Source organism: Suricata suricatta, chromosome 1 (assembly GCF_006229205.1).
Source record: "Suricata suricatta isolate VVHF042 chromosome 1, meerkat_22Aug2017_6uvM2_HiC, whole genome shotgun sequence".
In the NCBI taxonomy this organism is placed as follows: domain Eukaryota; kingdom Metazoa; phylum Chordata; class Mammalia; order Carnivora; family Herpestidae; genus Suricata; species Suricata suricatta.
In genome coordinates, this window is record NC_043700.1 from 44,420,472 (window position 1) to 44,432,990 (window position 12,519).

Below are 12,519 nucleotides of genomic sequence, written 5' to 3' on the forward strand. Positions count from 1 at the left end.
ACCTTGCTGTCTCTGACCTGCAGAACAAAATCTTTATCTATCGGGGAAAGGAGTATGAGAGGCGAGAAGACTTCAGCCTGAGGTTGCTGACGCAGTTCCCCAACGCCGAGAAGATGACCAGCACCACGCCCCCGGGAGAGGAAATCAGGTCATCCCCAAAACAGTGTATCCTTGCCTTGGGGAGACAGAGCCCAGCCCACCCCAGCCCCAGAAGCTAAGTTCAGTCCCATCTCTGCATGAGGATAGGTGCTGTCCCTCAACCATTCATTGACCATTCTGACTCAGTTTCCCATTCTGTGTAAAGGCTTTGGGACCCTAATGTCCTTAGCTTGTGGTTATAAAGTAGAGGAGAGAGATAATAAGCAAATTCTGAATATGAAAGGATGTTTTATAGCCACATGGTGAGCTTGAGGAGGACATAGAACTCCCGTTCAGAATTCTGGATTCTGGATAAAGATGTGTAGCTTTTCTTTTGTAACATGCAATGACTTATTGAAAAATTAATTACATGCTTTTTTTAATGTTTTTATTTATTTTTCAGAGGGAGAGACAGAGTGCTAGTGGGGGAGGGACAGAGAGAGGGAGACACAGAATCCGAAGCAGGATCCAGGCTCTGAGCTGTCAGCACAGAGCCTGACGCCGGGCTCAAACTCACGAACTATGAGGCTCAACAAACTGAGCCACCCAGGCACCCCTATTACATGCTTTCTTATAAATAAATAAATAAATAAAAAATAAATAAATAAATAAATAAATAAAAATAAATTAGAGCTCCATAACAAAACTATTTTTAAAACCTTTTCACGTGTTTTGTATTAAAAGCTATTCTAAAACTGAAAGTATTCAAAGAGCGGTAGATAAGCCACGGTAGATGGAATGGTAAATAAGAGCACAGCCTCTGGAACCACAGTGCCTGTGTTCAAGTCTCAGCTCCATCGTGTCCTATGTCACCTTGACAACATAGTATCCCACCTAAGGTCAAGTTCCTTAATGGCGATATTCCTCAGTTTTCCCATCTATAAAATGGGGGTGATGCTCATTCTTTCTCATGAAATTTTTGTAAAGATTGAGTAAATATATGTCAGATATTAGGAACAGTGCCTGGTATGTAATCAAAATTCAATAGATATTGGCTATTATTACTACAGGTATAGTATAGAAAAATTGACGATAATAACAGACTAATAGGCAGACACACCTTTAAGAGAACAGCGGCCTGTTAAACATAGTAGGTGCTTAGAAAACAATAGTCTTTCAGGATAAACTCTTGTTTGGGTTATGGGGATTCAGAAATCCACTGAGGGGCCTCTGTGGTGTGGGGATGAGAAGATCTCTTCCAAGAACCGGATTTAGGGTTTCCTGTGGCTTGGCCCCCAGTCTTTTCTGCATATTCACTAAACCTTGTCCAAACTGCTTCATTCCTCGGGGTCTTGGTTTCTCATCTGTGAGGTGTGAGTCTGTTTTCCCTAAATACCTAGTAGCACTTCTATGAGGATCAAAATAACAAGGAAATAATTTCTGTTAAAATGCTCTGTCCACTAGACCAGTGTAAGGCATAGCTCAGTGATACATGACGATCATACATGACAGTCATACATGATCTCCACAAAGAGATTCGCACTGAGGAGTTGTGATCTTTTTTTTTAATGCTTATTTATTTTTTAGAGAGAACACGCATGTAAGTGGTGGCGGGACAGAGAGTGAGGGAGACAGTGAATCCGAAGCCAGGCTCTGCTGTGCTGACAGCGGTGAGCCCAATGTAGGGCTTGAACTCACGAACTGTGAGATCATGACCTGAGCCAAAGGTGGACGCTCAACCCCCTGAGCGTCTCAGGCACCCCTCAGCGGCTGTGAATTATAATTCTGCATTCTGAGTCAGTGTCCCGGTGCCAGGTCTGCAGACTTCACCCAGAAATCATGGAAGTCACTGTTCTGTCCAGATGCGTGGCCTGAAGCTTGAGTTTAGATGCTGTAGAGTTTGAAACAGCATACCTGCACTGATAAGGACCAAAAAAAAGTCATCATTAATATCAAACTCTCAAGTTAGAGATGCAGGTCTTACCCCTGAGCTGGATTTGAAGCCTTACTTTACCAGTCAGTTCAGCATCCGACTTCAACTCAGGTCATGATCTCACAGTTTGTGGGTTCGAGCCCCACGTTGGGGTCTGTGCTGATGGCTCAGAGCCTGGAGCCTGCTTCCAATTCCGTTCCGTCTCTCTGCCCCTCCCCTGCTTGTGTGCTGTCTGTCTGTCTCTCAAAAATATATAAACATTAAAAAATTAAAAAAATATATAGGTACCAAGTGCCATCTGTGAGGCCAGGGGAACAGGCGGCCCGTTCTGCCTGTGACAGCTTCATGGCCGAGCCCCTTTCCTTACCGAGCTCCTCAGACATGCAGTGTTTCACCGTGAAGCCGGTGATGAGCCTTCCTCCCAGCTACAAGGACAAGCCAGTTCCAGAGCAGATCTTAAAGTAAGTAGGAGTTTTGTTTGTCTTTACGAGCATTTTTATCCTCTGACACACTGTATCTAGAAGTACATCAACACCAACGCCTTGAACTCATTACGGTTTGGAAGACCTTCTGTTGTCTTAAATCCCTGGAGCTGCTCTAACAGGATACCACAGACTGGGTGGCTTATTATAAACAACAGACATTCCTTTCTCATGGTTCTGGAGACTGAGAAGTCCAAGGTCAGGGCTCCAGTAGATTCGGTGTCTGGTGAGGACCTGCTTCCTGGTCCATAGACCTTGACTTCTTGCTGTGTTCTCACATGGCAGAAGGGGTGATGGGTGTCTCAGGGGTCTCTTACAAGGGCACTAATCCCATCCGAGATGGTAGAACAGAAGTACTTGTCACAGAGCTACTTCCTGATATCATCACACTGGGGGAGGGGGGGTTAGGATTTCAACATATGCACTTGGGGGAACCCAAGCATTCAGCCCACAGCAACCCTTTTTTCTATTTCCAGTATAAAATAAGAGCTTGGTGACCAAAAGGATTTGGGGGGTTGGGGGTTTTTTAGGCAGAGGGAAATCAGGAATTTCACTGTTAGGTTTTGGATCTCCTGGATCTCCATTCTACGCAGAAGCACTCACTTAGGAGTGGCGGACCTCACCTTGCCTGGTGGGTTCCCAGTGATCAAAGGTCCCATTCTTTTTCCTGGGATGCCCCAATACTAGAAGCATTGCTAGAACTGTGATAAAACTATACAAATGCAATCACAAATGTGGATATCAATACTTAGGCCTTTTTAAAATGGTGAGCTGTAGAATGGAGGCATATATAATAAAATTAAGATGCTTGATTAAATTGTGAACCACCTCCAGCCTTTATTGTGGAGACTGTGTCTGTTTTGAGATCGCTTAAGGGACTAGGCTTAGTCTGTGTAAGATGCGGCCCAAGGTTTATTGACGTCTCCTCAAGTAGCTCTTGTTCTAAGAGAGAAACTCCAGCATTGTGGCAATGTCTGTCCCCAGCTACTACAGAGCCAACGAAGTACAGCAATTCCAGTACTCCCGGCCGTTCCGGAAAGGAGAAAAGGATCCAGACAACGAATTTGCCGTGAGTCCACCCACTTGCCCTCCAAAACAGGGTCAAGTTGACCTCCAAATGGACACTTTACCCCTAACCGACACAGACAGCAGAAACAGGGCAGCATGAAGGACAGAGGTTCTATGAGCTTATTACTTAGCAGGCCATCTCTGTGGAAAGCTCTAGACTGGCACCCATCCAACAAAACAGGCTCTTCTGTGGGGCTCCAGTGTTGCTGTCAGTATGATTTGAATAAGTTACACCTCTCTGGACCTCACATTTCCCCTTTAGAACATGAGAGGGCCCAAGTAGATGATATCTTGTAGCTTTAAACATATTTTGATGCCTCAAAATATGGCCCATTCACTAAGGAGGCTTTTGAGGATAGAATCTCACTGAACACAACTCAGGCCATTTTGCTGGGAACTGATACTTCCTATTGCCTTCCCTTCTTCCACCAGACCATGTGGATCGAAAGGACCACGTATACAACTGCGTATACCTTTCCTGGCATTCTCAAGTGGTTTGAAGTCAAACACATTTCAACGGTGAGTCACTTGGAATTGGAATTCAGAAAATTCCTTGGGTCTTCAGATATAATAAGTGCCTTTGTTAAGCTCCCCTCCAGTTCTCACTAGCCTGGCCAGCCTCTTCTGGCCAACTTTATTTTCCAAAAGAGAAATAGAAGGCACGCTTGTATAATAGAACTCCTTTGTAAGACTGATGTTACAACGCCAACCCTAAAGGTTACTCACAGTGAATGACTCTTCTGTGAGCAAATGAGCCTGGTCTCCTCACAGTCCCACCAGTCGCCCCAAACCGTTTTCAGAATGCCTCCTTTGAGTTTCCTGTCAATCAGGGTCTTCTCTCCCAAAACATTTCCTCTTCTTTCATTCGTGGCTAGTCAGATCTACCCATCACCACACACGCTTCCTTTTCCAGCACTCGCTGAAGCTGCCCCTTTTACCTTCTTAATATTTATTAAATCTGTTTTATTATTATTAGTATTATTATTTCCAGCTCTCCTACTGCCATACCCTGTTTTAGTCCGTCATTCATCTCTGGTGGATGCCACAGAAAAAGCCCCCTCATTGGCCTCCTGCCTTGGCCTTCACAGGCCTGTTTTCCACACTGTCTCAGAGTGTGGAGTTCCACAGTGGAAAGCTGACTGTCTCATTCATATGCTCATAACCTTGCTGTGGCTCCCCAGTGCCTAGCAGAAAGCCCCTGCTCCTTAGCACAGACATGCAGAGTCTTTGTCACTCAGTTCTGCCACCTCATCTCCTCTGGAATCTTCTGGAACCAAACTGTTCATTCCCTGCTATTTCAACCCTCCTTGATGATGGAGAGTTTTCTTTGCCTGAATTGCTACTTCTCAACCTAACTCCCATTGGAATTCAGTTAGGTACCTGCTTTGCCAGGAAGCCATCTCTGAAACTCCCACGTGGGGTTATGTGCCCTTTCTCTGTGCTCCGTCACGACCCAGGTTTATTTCTAATAAAGACATGCTGACATGTCTTGAGATCCCACTAAAACCCTAGGCTCCCCTCAGGCATGAATTCTATCTTAAGCACTTTCATAACTGCAGAGTGTAGCATAGTACTTGGCATGAGATATACTTTCAAGAAATATATCCTGAACAAATCTGAACTGAAATTTGGTGTATTCCACTAGTAATACATTATTATGCCTCCAGTATGAATATGATTTTAGGACAGAGACTTCTGGAATTAGACTGTAGTAGGAGGTCATGCTGTCTGGCAGTGGGTAAAATGAAGAAGGCGATTTCTCTTGAAACCTGGCTTCGAAGACTTTTCCCCGGGAATTGCTTGAACCTGTATTAAATCTTATTTCCTTTTTATCCAACATTCAGTTCAGATGTTCTTCCTTTTTTTTTTTTTGAATGTTTATTTATTTTGAGACAGAAAACGCACACATGAGCAGGAGGGGCAGAGGGAGGGAGAGAGAGAATCCCAAGTGGGCTTTGCACTGGTCAGCACAGAGCCCAAGGCAGGGCTCGATCTCACAGACCACGAGATCGTGACCTGAGCCAAAATCAAGAATCAGACACTTAACGGAGCCTCCAACTTGGATATTCTACTATATTCCATTATTCTGACTTCTAACCACAGAGCCCACACTAAGGGGACTTGTGTATGCTTTGAACATATGGCTTCCAAAATTTACCTTTGCTCATGGAGGAAGCATCAGGACCCTTGCAAGTGAACATTTGGGACATTGCAGAAGTATCTGGGATCAGATGTCCTGGTACTTGATTGTCATTTGTCTCGTCAGATAAGGAAGCTTTACCTCTGAGGAAGCTTTACCTAAAATCAATCATTATTAAATCTCCAGTTTTTTTCCCCAAAATTTCTGTAGACCTTTTGCCACCCAAAATTATCACTACTACAGCTCTTAATTTTTAAGTCATCCTTGTACTTTCTTTTTTAATATTTTATTTTTATTTTTTTAATGTTTTATTTATTTTTGAGAGAGAGAGAAAGACAGCATGAGCAGGGGAGGGTCAGAGAGCGAGGGAGATACAGAATCCGAAGACAGGCTCCAGGCTCGGAGCTAGTTGTCAGCACAGAGCCCAATGTGGGGCTCGAACCCACGGACTGTGAGATCATGACCTGAGCCAAAGTCGGACACTTAACCAGCTGAGCCACCCAGATACCCTTAGGTCATCCTTGTACTTTCTAAGGAGATTTTAAGTAGTGTATTTCACAACTTAGCAAAATCATTTCACATAAGTGTAGGATCCAAATAAACATGACCTTGACAAGTAAATTTTACTCTTTGATGACAATTTTAAATCTTTTAAAAGGAACACTTAGGGGGCACCTGGGTGGCTCAGTTGGTTAGGCATCTGACTCTTGATTTCGGCTCAGGACGTGATCTCACAGTTTGTGAGTTTGAGTCCTGCATCAGGCTCTGCGCTGACAGCATGGAGCCTACTTGGTATTCTCTCCCTCTTTCTGCCTCTCTGTCTCTCTCTCTCTCAAAATAAACATTTTTAATAAATAAAATAAGAAGAACACTTAGGATTTTTTCAGTCTTTGCTGTGAGCTCACAAAATGCCTTTCCACTCCCTTGTCCACTCTCACAGGAGGAAATCAGCCCCCTGGAGAATGCCATCGAGACCATGGAACTCACCAACGAGAAGATCAGCAACTGTGTTCAGCAACATGCTGGGGACCGAGCCCTCTCTGTGCATCCTCTCTCCATGCTGCTCAGTGGCATTGTAGACCCGGCGGTCATGGGGGGGTACTCCAACTATGAAAAGGTGGGCTGGGCCCGGGAATCCCCACTGAATCGCATGCGTTGCCCTCCCTCTGTGGCGCCAAGCAGCTGGTGAATTCGTCTCTTACAACTTCGCTGAGAGATTCTTCACTCTGCCCTCTTTATGCACGGGCAAGCGAGATTAATGAAAAGCTTATCCCTGACCTCACACTTCCTAGAGATCCTTAGCAACTCAGGCTGGGTGAGGCCACTGCCTGATAATGAGTCACTGAACGATCAACCTAAAAACCATGCCTGGTTGATTTACCTGTGATTTCTTCTCCCTTTCTCCGCTAAGTAGATATTTTACAAACAGACCCAGGACTGAGAATGCTCTGGAAGTGAAAAAACACCTGTGGGAAACGGAGAACTGTGCTCTATTTAAAATTGGCCTCTAGGGACGCCTGGGTGGGTCAGTTGGTTAAATGTCTGACTTTGGCTCAGGTCCTGATCTAACAGTTCACGAGTTCAAGCCCCTCATCAGTCTCTGTGCTGACAGCTCAGAGCCTGGAACCTGCTCCAGATTCTGTGTATGTGTGTGTCTCTCTCTCTGCCCCTCCCTGTTCGCATGCTGTCTCTTTCTCAAAAATAAATAACCGTTTAAAAAAATTGCTTCTAAAACAAAAATAGCTTCTAGAAATGCCCACCCTGACTTGGTGTGCCATAGGTTGTGTGGGTAAATGCTGGCCCTGGCTGAACCATGAAATTAGTTCACCTAAGTGTCATATCTTTTATTCTGGAAAAAGCAGGAAATGAGTGTGCTCACCAGAGGTAAACCATTGCATAGGGTTTGGATATAGCACTATTGAAAATGGAGGTAATTTTGGGACACCTGGGTGGCTCAGTCGGTTAAGCGCCTGACTTCGGCTTAGATCGTGATCTCACAGCTCACGGGTACGAGCCCCGTGTCGTGCTCTGTGCTGACAGCTCAGAGCCTGGAGCCTGCTTTGGATTCTGTGTCTCCCTCTCTGCCCTTTCTCCACTCATGCTGGTCTCTGTCTCTCGCTCTCTCTCTCTCTCTCAAAAATAAACATTAGAAAACTTTTTAAATGGAGGTAATGTATTCAATACGTAAAAATCAGTTAAGTCTAACTTAATGGAGGCAGGATTTTTAATTGTTCAGTATGTTTTCAGTGGCTAAGTAATTTTGGAGTCCTCTTGCTGAATATAAACAAACACCTGGCTAGTTCATTCCTGTGAAGTAGCCAGGAGAGTGAGTGGAAGGCAAAGGAGATGATCAGGAAGGGTGAGCAGACATAGGTGGGCCAATTCTCTTATTTCCCTTTATTCACAGTGTCCTGAGAACACCAGGGGCTTTAGAATCCATCGCTCCTCTGACGCAATCCCAGCTTCCCATTGGCCACTGTGTGCCCTTGGGTGAGATACTTCACCTCTTTGAACCCCAAGCTTCATATCTGAAAAAAGTGAGGAAAATGCCTAATGCACAGGAACGGCTGAAAGCCAAGGAAGACATCCTGTATCTAAGGAACATTGAAGACACTTGTCATGTAGTTGAGGCTCGATCAATGTTGATTTCTTCCTCTCTCCTGTCTGCTGGGAGCCAGAGGTGACCTGAACCGTCCACGCTCTGCGGCTGCTGCTCTAACATCTTCTTTCTTCTCCTTTCCCTTCAGCCTTTCCGCCTTCTTCAGGCTTATGAAACTCAGCAGCTAGGAAAGGCGGAACACCAGAGATCAGTTCTAGTTTGCCCGTGCTCAGTGTCGATAATAACCTCCAGTGTTGTCACGGCATTCAATGCACAGCTAGGATCCAGAGGGTAAACTTTTTTTTAATAATGCTGTAAGGATGGTGGCGGGTGTTTTTTTTCCATATAAGTTACCTGAAGTAACTTTGATGTGTTTTTCCAAGTGTTGTTTTGTTTACAGAATGTCCCTGTTCGAATTCAAATTCGTATATGCCAATATCTGTGAGTCATATGTAATTTCAGGTGAAGTTTTTTCCAGTGTCAAAGTCTTCTAATTAAAATGTTTTAAAAAGGGGAATTTGGGGGCCCCTGGGTGGCTCAGTTGGTTAAGCACCTGACTTTGGCTCAGGTCATGATCTTGCAGTTCGTGAGTTCAAGCCCCACGTCGGTCCCTATGCTGACAGCTCAGAGCCTGGAGCCTGTTTCAGATTCTGTGTCTCCCTCTCTCTCTGCCCCTCCCCTGCTCACACTCGTCTCTCTCTCTCTCCTTCTCTCTCTCAGAAATAAATAAACATTAAAATAAATAAGTAAGTTTTAAAAAAATAAAGAGGAAGTTGATTATGTCCACAAATAGAGTTCAAGACCTTTAGCTTAAACTACTAAATTGTATTTATAATCAATAGGTACGAGTTTGTACACTTTGAGACATAAGAAGAAAGGGAAACTCCTTGATCCCCATGACCTCCACGGCAATTGACTGGGGAATCCACCATCTCCTGTCTGTCCAGGTGGCCTTGCGTAAGGCAGCCCGTTGGTCACTGCCTGCGCGATAGGACGCTAGAGCTGCTCCCTGTGATTCTTCAGCCGCTTGCTCGCGCGAGGCAGGGCTCTTCTAAAAACATTGAACTTCAGTGCACCTTATCTTCTATCAAAAAATTGTTTTTAACTTTGGAAGATTCAAACTGCTTATATTTGGAAGGTAGAGGCGGGCGAAGATTAAAGCCATCCTACTTTATCATTCATTTCTCGCTAAATATGGATCTGGCCACGGGGTGTGCTCTCCAGACGTGCTGTTCCGCTTCCTGTTCATGATACTCGGCCGCATATATTTACATCCCTTGTGGTGTTAGTCTGCTAGGGCCGCCGGGACAAAGCCACAAACAGGGTCACTTAGAACAACAGAAATATATTGCGTCCCAGTCCCAGAACCCAGTAGCCTGAAATCCAGGCATCAGCAGGGTTGCTACCTTCTGAGGGCTGTGAGGAGGGCTCCATTTCCTGCCTCTCTCCTAGCTTCTTTTTAAAAAAAAAATTTGTTTTAATGTTTTATTTATTATTTTTGAGAGAGAGAGTGAGCAAGTGGGGCAGGGGCAGAGAGAGACACACGCAGAATCCGATCCAGGCTCTGAGCTGTCAGCGCAGAGCTCAACAGGGAGCTCGAACCGACGAACCATGAGATCAGGACCTGAGCTGAAGTTGGACGCTTGGCCGACTGCGCCACCCAGGCGCCCCCAGCTTCTCTCCCGGCTTCTGAGGGGATGCTGACACCTTTGGCATCCCTTGTGCCTCTTCACATGGTGTTCTCCTAGTGTCCTACCTTCCCCTTTTTAAGAGAGTGTCAGGTAGAATCAGTGGTTCGTCCTACTCCAGTGTGACTCCACTGTGACACTCCATGGTGACCTTAGTGACATCTGCAGTAATCTTGTTTCTAACTAAGGTCACATTCTGACTACCAGGGCTAGGACTTCAACATATGAAGTGGGGAGGGGAGGAGGCCACTATTCACCCCATAACATCTTCATGCAGGGTAGAGTTTGAACCTACTCTATTTTCCACACTCTATCCTGTAGTTTCAGGAACTCCTGGGTCTCCTACAGGGTGAGGAGGCTTTCATAGTATTGGCCAGAAGAGTGAGGGGAACTTTGAAGGTTGTCTTTGAGATCACTCTCAGAAATGATGGCTATCCTACAGGGAAAAAATAGGTAACTCCCTTTTCTGACTTTGTTAGAAATGCTCACCATAGGCTTTTTAATTTTTTTGCTATTTTGTCTTATTTATTTTATTTTTTAATGTTTTATCTACTTAATTTATTTTTGAGAGAGAGAGAAAGGAAAAGTACGAGCAGGGGAGGGGCACAAGGAGACGGGGACAGAGGGTCTAAAGGGGACTCCTTGCTGTGAGCACAGAGCCAGATGTGGGGCTCGAACCCATGAACCATGAAATTATGATCTGAGCCCAAGTCAGACACCTAACCGATGAGCCACCCCAGGCACCCCAATTCCGTCTTTAAAATGGTGCGTTCTATAACACCTATGCTTATAGTTTGCGTTTGGGTTCTGTTTTGCTATTATAGGGACCTAGACCTTGAAACCATGAATCCTTATTGACAGTGTTATGTGTGACACCACCTTGACATATAATAGGACTAAATGTAAACTGCATTTAATATTTCTAAAACATTTTCACATCTGTATCTCATGGCCTCAGTGAAACCTTTTTAATCGATGAGAAGTAAGAAGGTGTAGATATTAATCTTCCCTCAGTGCCCGGGGAAAACATGATACAGCTTATATCACATGGTTGGCCAGGAAAACTATTAGCCATATCCTGTTAGTTTTTTGCTTTTTCCTTTATTATATCTGGACACTTAATCTACTGAACAACCTTCAGACGCTGTCACTGGCACTGGTACTTAGGGCAAGTTGTTTCAGTGATGCCAGTCTGCTGCTGATTATTTGGTTTGTGCACTTGGGTGTGTCTGGTAATTGTTGAGAAAATTCGGTGAGGAGGCATTGCCCAATTCCAGAAAGACCACAAAAGAGCACATACCTTTAGAATCGTCCACGGTGCCACAAAGGCTGTCCCAGGAGATGAGGGAGTATTTCCGTAGGCGTTTCTGGCTTGTCAGCTAGAACAGGCGACATTTGTCACCTTTCCAGGCTCCCCTTCTCTCCCTCTAGGGTCAGATACACAGATTCTAATTCTACACGTGTTCTAATTAATACTCTCATATGCCCTGTTTTTAGGCTTTTTTTACAGAAAAGTACTTGCAGGAGCATCCTGAAGACCAGGAGAAGATTGAGCTGCTGAAGCAACTGATAGCATTGCAGGTGTGCTGCGGGCGAGGGACGGGGCCAGACAGCCCCCCGCAGCACTCTCTGGGGGTCTCAGTGCTCCACGCCAAGGTTTTCTCTAGGGCTTGCATCCACAGACCCACTTTAGGATTACTTTTGTGTTTTTGGTTTTTGTTTGTTTTTTTAAACTTTGGAATCATAGATTCTCTGTTTGCTTGGCCGGGTGACCTAGGGATGGCATTCTGTTAGACTGCACAGTGCTGAGAGGGACCTTCCTAGAGGAGAGATTGAGGTGCTCAAATTGGTTTGCTGGGCTATGTTTCCAGCTGAGATATGTTGGCCTCAGTCTCTCTCTCTCTCTCTGGCTCTCTCCCTCACTATTTCAGTGAATAGTGAGAGAAAATGCAGCCATCCTGTTCAATCTAAGGTCTAAATCTAGCAGTGGCTTATCCACAGAATTGTTCCCCAGTTCAGATGGGTTTGCCTAGTCTGCCAGCCTTTCCCCAGTCACGGGCCTGCTTGTATCCTTGTGTATTTCTCTGCGCCCTTGACCCAAGGGTGGCCTGTGCCCAAGCCCTACACTGAAAAGCAGCTTTCTCATTTGATATGTGCTGTGTCTACCAGTTTATCTGTCCATGTCCGCCCCCATCCCTCCCCCAGCTCCAAATCTGAAATAGCCCTTTTCCTAAACTCTATTGCCTTCCTTTCATGCCCCTTCTTCCCAGATGCCCCTGCTGACGGAGGGGATCCGCATCCACGGGGAGAAGCTGACAGAGCAGCTAAAGCCACTGCACGACCGGTTGTCTTCTTGTTTCCGGGAACTCAAGGAGAAAGTGGAGAAGCTGTACGGTGTTATAACACTGGTAGGCGTGGTCTAAGGAGCCCGTTGATTTTCTCAGTCTCTTTTAACATTTATGATATTGATCAGGTTTTCAGTTGCCAAATGAGTCCAAATAGAGCAATATCAGGAAAATACAGGGGGGCAG

At 45.2% G+C, this 12,519-nt stretch overlaps 1 protein-coding gene across 4 annotated transcripts in view; it reads left to right on the forward strand.

Annotated features, from left to right (window-relative positions):
• The window catches only part of DOCK5 (dedicator of cytokinesis 5), a 209,521-nt gene that overhangs the window by 183,651 nt on the left and 13,351 nt on the right, over positions 1-12,519 (forward strand). For 3 of the 4 annotated variants that reach the window (XM_029937931.1, XM_029937939.1, XM_029937955.1), the window contains 7 exons: positions 24-165; positions 2,391-2,472; positions 3,478-3,562; positions 3,994-4,080; positions 6,642-6,818; positions 11,486-11,569; positions 12,259-12,396. In XM_029937931.1, the coding sequence (XP_029793791.1) occupies positions 24-165; positions 2,391-2,472; positions 3,478-3,562; positions 3,994-4,080; positions 6,642-6,818; positions 11,486-11,569; positions 12,259-12,396 (795 nt within the window). Of the gene's footprint in view, positions 1-23; positions 166-2,390; positions 2,473-3,477; positions 3,563-3,993; positions 4,081-6,641; positions 6,819-8,108; positions 8,825-11,485; positions 11,570-12,258; positions 12,397-12,519 lie in introns of those variants that run through there. The other variant, XM_029937947.1, reaches the window with a different exon arrangement.